The sequence below is a fragment of the Drosophila hydei genome, unplaced genomic scaffold (assembly GCF_003285905.1).
Source record: "Drosophila hydei strain 15085-1641.00,03,60 unplaced genomic scaffold, DhydRS2 tig00008116-arrow-pilon, whole genome shotgun sequence".
NCBI lineage: Eukaryota > Metazoa > Arthropoda > Insecta > Diptera > Drosophilidae > Drosophila > Drosophila hydei.
The window spans coordinates 1,966,902-1,972,879 of NW_022045829.1; the positions used below are offsets into that span (position 1 = coordinate 1,966,902).

A 5,978-nucleotide genomic window follows, 5' to 3' on the forward strand; every position below is an offset into this window, starting at 1 on the left:
CTACCTGAAATATATTATTATAATATATAAATATTATATATATATTACATATAATATATTAAGCGAAGAAGCGATCTCCTGATCGAGCACTGCCGACTGCGGCATTCTGACTTGTTTTTCTTTAGACTGCTAGAATATTAGTTAAGCTTCCCGTACTTTCCTTTCAGTCTCCACTCTAGATCATAGTTAAAATAAGTCAAATTATATTTTTGTACATTTTTCATTTCAAGAAAAAGAAATTTTTGCTGATTCACCTAATCAATTTAGTCGTTTCCGTCGTTTGCTTTGGTCTTTTATTGCCTGCGTCACTTCCATTACTTTGTGATAAGCACCAGACCTGCGTTCGTATATATTATTGTAAATGATTAGAGATTTATGCATTTGCACATATATATTTATATGTATATATATATTTAGTTTGAAAAAGATTTGTTTTTTCCGTTGTTTGTTTTTATTTTGCAATTGTTTTGTCGCCGATCTTTCACGATTGCTGGGTATAAAAAGGCCCGTCGCTTGCTGCTGCATAGTTAGAACTTTTTTGGAAGTGCTGAAGCAAAATCAACAAATTTTTAAAATGAAATTATTCGTAAGTGTTCCAGCAGGATCCTCAAATTGAACTGAAAGACTTATGGATTTTATTTTTTACTTTGGAAGATCGTATTCCTTGCCCTGATCGTCGCCGTTCTGGCCGGACCTCAAGGTTTCGGACAAGGCGGACATGGTCAACAAGGTGGTCGCGGCCAGCAAGGATTCGGTCAAGGCGGACATGGTCAGCAAGGATTCGGTCAAGATGGACACGGTCAACATGGTGGTCGCGGTCAGCAAGGATTCGGTCAAGGTGGACACGGTCAACAAGGATTCGGTCAAGGTGGACACGGTCAACAAGGCGGTCGCGGTCAGCAAGGATTCGGTCAAGGCGGACACGGTCAACAAGGTGGTCATGGTCAGCATGGAGGACGCGGTGGCTATTAATTTCAATAAAGTTAATAGGCTATATTAACTAAAAACTACTAAACACTAAATTCGTCTTCTTACTAAACATATATATGCCCAATCATTGTCAACAGCCAAGCTCATGTGCTCGGGCGGACTCTTAGGCAGCCCTTTAATGTGTCGACTACTCAGAAACGATGCCTAATGTCAACTTAAGTCGGCGCACAGATTAACATATGTGAAACGTATGGCATGTAATGTTGAGAGCCAAAGCCAATCCGCTTTTATGGCGTGCAATCTTCAAATTTCCTGAAAGTTGAAAAGGAAATACAGGTCAAATACGCATAAGGGAATTCCAGTGTGTTTGAGTGCATATGCTATGGGCAGATAAGCGGACCCGCATAAACGGAGATAAGTGCATTTTTGGGTTTCGCTGTAATTGTTCAGGTATAATTTATGTGTGTGATTATTGTCCCTTGGGCAGTGGAGATTTTTGGCTTTAAAAGTCGCATACAGTCCACGTTAGAGTTCATAGTTGAGAGAGTCGTCGTCATGAAACTGTTGGTCAGTATTAGGTTGCCGTATTGTTAACAACAAATATATTTAAATTATTTTTGAATAGGTAATTCTATTTTCGCTACTTGTGGTAATTGCTGCTACTTTGGCATTACCGCAATTTAGCGGACGCGCCGGCGGCGGTGGCAATCGAGGTGGACATTATAGACCACAACACAACCCACATCATAATCCACATCATAGTCCATATCACAATCCACATCATAGTCCGAAACATCATCCACATCATCGGCAGTTTTAGTTGCAGTGCTGCTTTACGTGCATCACGGACAATATTCAATGTTCAATAACGGTCTTAATAAAATCATTTAATGCTGTTTTAACAAAATGAAGTCCATTTACTGAGTACCCTTTACACATACAATTGCAATTTCAGCTCTTATCGTTGTGCATACAGTTTTCTTATGTAACGGTAAATGTGGCTTAAGCAGTTGTCTTGCTCGCACACAGCCATCGTTAGACGCTCAAAGTAAATTGCTTAAGAGAGTGGATATGCATTGATCCCATTTTTTTATATCTAGCGTGCACGCAACTACAATTATATTTTTGAGCAAGTTTTTTTTACTCGCTGACATTTGTTGCTTTATTTGCCCATGCACTTATTTACATACATGGCAATATGTATAAATGTATTGATACACTTACTGGTTGCAGGCATTTTATTTTGTGCTAGCTCTATTTTTGTAGTTGTGCGTGATCATACTCGCAAACCGCTTGTTTGTGTTATGTGTATGTGTGCGTGTGTTTTTAAGCGGCATTGTGTTGTTACTGTACCGCTCTCGCTTTTTGTTTTGCTATCCTTTAGTATTTACTTTACTGATTTAAAAGGAAATTGAGTGACAGCGAACGAAAGAGAGAGACAGGGAAAGAGAGAGAGAGAGAGTGAGTTCTTTTAGGCAAGCTATTTTTTTAATTCTAACTGCACATACAAAATTGTATACAAATGTATGCACATGTGTGTGTATGTGTTTGCACTTGAGTGTTTCGTTGTTATTTGCTGACCCTAAACGCAACTCTAAATTCAACGGTTTATTTCAATTCGCAGGCAATGAAATCTCGCGCTCTTTATGTGTATTTTGGGTCGGACATAAAAAACCATACTAATTACTGAAAGGTTCCCAGCCACATGAGCATTAGAAGATTACCAGTAAGAAACTTATTTGTATACTTTATGGGAGTTTAATTGTTTTAGCAAATGGTACGAAATAATTACAAAAAATAAACGACTACCAACACATGTTGGCTCTATGTGGGAAGGGAGCAGCAGCGAGCACCAGCACCAGCACCAGATTATAGTAGCTTTCCTCTCACATCAGCTTAGTTAATGGCACCGGGGGGCGGTGTCGGCTGGCCGGCACACCAGGGCGTGCAGGGCGGCAGCATTGGTCGTGTGGGCGGCTCGCGGGTCGGGCTAGCATTCATGCCGGCTAGCAGCAGCGATAACAGCAGCAACTGCGACAGCAAGAGAGAGAGTGAGTGAGAGCGGTAGAGTGAGTTAGAGAGAGTGAGTGAGAGTGAGGTAGTGAAAGTAAAAACGCGTCAATTTATATTTGTTTTTATACACTTACACAGTACTTGAAATTCATTCTTACTGACGCTGCAAGCTTTTCGGATGCTCTGAACATTCGTAGAGCATTCAGCTTACTTATATATGCAGCAAATGTTTACAAATGCCTATCAATAGCACAAAATGTTAAGCAATTGGAAACAAATTAGAATAAAAAAACGAAATACACTATTCATGGAGTATATTCATGATTTGTAAGGCTCAAGTTTAGTTTGAATTTCTGTCTCAATAACAGAAATTGCAGAGTATTACGAATGCTTCAATAGCCGCTTGCTCAAAGGCGACAAGATGATTGTTTGTTGGGCAAGGTAATTAAAAACTGCTGATAATACATACTCTGATGGGTCATGTGTGTCGCGCTGTATGAAATCGTTGCGCTGCTCTCCCATTTTTCACGGCCACTCAGACCCCATTCGTACTTTTTATTTCTTTTTGTGTACTGCGCAATTCGTAAATGTCACTGTTATCTGACCCAATAATCGGACAACTTAATTGCAATTGCATTTGTAATATATTTTCTGCACAATTTGCCCGCCGGTTTGTTGCCTTTTGTTAGGAATTCGAATTCCATTGGCTTCCCAAACGATAGCCAAGGTGTACTGTGCATGAGGTAGCTGAAATTTGAACTTAAGCGACCAGAAACCTTCTCCTTGCTCCTTACAGTATTAATCGATCAAGTGAGATGCCCGATCAGCTGTACAATTTTATATTTATTTACAAAACTCAAAATATTTATGTTTAAGTCACAGTTAATCGACATCAAAGAGTCAAGAAAATATTTAAAAAACTTGCAACGTTTGCTGCAATCTGAAAGTGTTTTCAAAATAGACAAAAATTGCATACATAAAGCAAATACTTTTCATCTATTATTATTTTTTTTTTTTTTGTGCTCGCTCTGAAAAGTAAAGGAAACCCGGAAATTTATTTGTGCAGCAATTGCAAGTGGTAAATAAAAGAGCAGCAACTGCTTGAGTGCCAGCTACGGGCATATCCCCAATGGCCATTTTGCAACCTTTACCCTTTGGCTGCTGCTAGCTTCCATCACATTGCCTTGCCTAGCCAAGTGCAAAGGCCACCTGGCAGCTTCTCCAGTTGGCCAAATTGTTGTTGCTATTGTTCTTGCCGGCATATCTGTGGGCTTCCGGTTCGTCACGCGCACACAAACACACACATGCGCTGGCACGCCCACTGGCCACAAATTTTCGGCTGTGGGCGGGCAAGCAATGTGCAGCCATTGAGCGCAAATGTGCCAAATAATGACTTGCAGGCGAGTGCAATTTATATGATAAGCAACAAAAATAAATTGCAGGCAATTCATTTTACTTAAATGCAGCAGCAGCAGCAGCAACACTCGACAATGAGCTGCGTTGGCAACTTTACACACACACACACTTCAGGTAACATGTTGTATATCATTTGAAAATTTTGTGCTATGTTGATTTACCTTGAGTTGCCTAATGAAGCCCGAGCGATATGACAACAAAATGCAAACGGCAAAAGATTTCAAAATTTATTGACACGATTTACGGGCGTTTTACGGCTTATTGCATACTCTCAGGCTGAACATTTTATGCCCAGAATATAGAATTATTTCACGAAATATGCAAACATTGAATTTCAACTTCTATATCGATTCGCTCAATATGATCTTGATATGCCAATGCTCATGTTCCTAAAACGATATAGCTGTGCTTATCATTTACTAATCCAGCGATGCTAGTGCCACAACTCAGATTTCCAAACGACAATCTCTAATTAGTTGAAACAGCAGACTTCGAGCCGAGCATAGCCAGAGGCAAATCAAACTCAAACTCAACAGGCGACGACATGCAAATTGCATCCTTTTGCTTTTCGGTCGACGTCGACGAGCTGGAAATGCAGGTGCAAAGCGAGTCGTTTATGGCAGCAGCGTGTATTTGGGGCCAGCTCGTGTTGCTAATGAGCCGACAGCGTTAGCTAACTGAGCATGTCCGAAGCGACAAACGAAATTAATGTGAAAATTGATGCCCCAACGCAACGACTCTCAATCTTTTGCTGCACTGAGAGATGGGTGCAAAGGAGACCTGCCTGAGGGGGCACTTGTCCAAATTCCGTATTCATATGCTACAGCGCACGTATTCACATGCCCCAAAGTAGAACAATGTGGCCAGCGTTAGATAGAAGCATACTTTCTCAACCAATAAAAAATATACTATGATATAAAATATATATTTGAGTTTATATTCCAAAATCAACTTTAACTTAAATTTATTTCTCAGTTGATTTGATATTCAGTTTAAATATGATCAATATTTTTATAGATTCAATTGAAATTAGTTAAGTAAGTCTACAATAGTCTGTATAAATTTGATATGAAATCCTTTTGTGTTCAGTTTCCGTATATTCCAGAAGCATTCAGCTCGATCTCAATATCTCACTCGCTCACTCTCTCGGTTATGTGTATGCCCACTGCAAAGCGCTGGCACAAAAGCGCAACAACATCCGTTGACCCGACAGCTGCAGGCCAGTGCCATGCCCGATGCCATGCACATTCCCCTGCCCATTTTGTCGGCGCCAACTCCTTTGGAGTGTCCTTCATTGTTGAAAGCTGAACCTTGGGAGCAATCAGTGGATTATACGCTGCTTTACAAGAGACGTGGTGCTGGCATTTGGCCGTCACTGTACTTGATTTTTCACTCTCTTCCTATCCCTCTCTCGCTCTTACTGGCTGCTTGCTGCTTGCTTTTGTGCAGCTCTGGCATAGTGAGCGAGAGGGAGAGAACTGATGTATGCAGAGTTCGCGTTGTGTGCAACACTTTAATGCATTCATTGTTCGTTAAGGGATATGCATGCATGTGTGTGCATGTGTGTGTGTGTGTTAAAACATAAATTTAAATGCAGGCGTTCGGAGCGTGTGACAAGG

At 40.5% G+C, this 5,978-nt stretch overlaps 2 protein-coding genes across 2 annotated transcripts; one reads left to right on the top strand and one right to left on the bottom strand.

Moving 5' to 3' along the window:
• Positions 1-1,391: 1,391 nt before the first annotated feature.
• Positions 1,392-1,750, top strand: LOC111598959 (transcription factor Sox-1-like). The gene is made up of 2 exons (XM_023314445.2): positions 1,392-1,497; positions 1,556-1,750. Exons 1-2 carry the CDS (start codon positions 1,486-1,488, stop codon positions 1,748-1,750), a joined length of 207 nt encoding a protein of 68 aa, XP_023170213.2. The 5' UTR covers positions 1,392-1,485.
• Positions 1,751-2,688: 938 nt separating this feature from the next.
• LOC111598999 lies at positions 2,689-3,205 on the bottom strand. The gene is made up of 2 exons (XM_023314509.2): positions 3,078-3,205; positions 2,689-2,961 (listed from the first exon to the last, which is right to left on the bottom strand). The coding sequence occupies exons 1-2, from the start codon at positions 3,132-3,134 to the stop codon at positions 2,827-2,829; spliced, it is 192 nt and encodes a 63-aa protein (XP_023170277.2). The 5' UTR covers positions 3,135-3,205; the 3' UTR covers positions 2,689-2,826.
• Between the last annotated feature and the right edge of the window lie 2,773 nt (positions 3,206-5,978).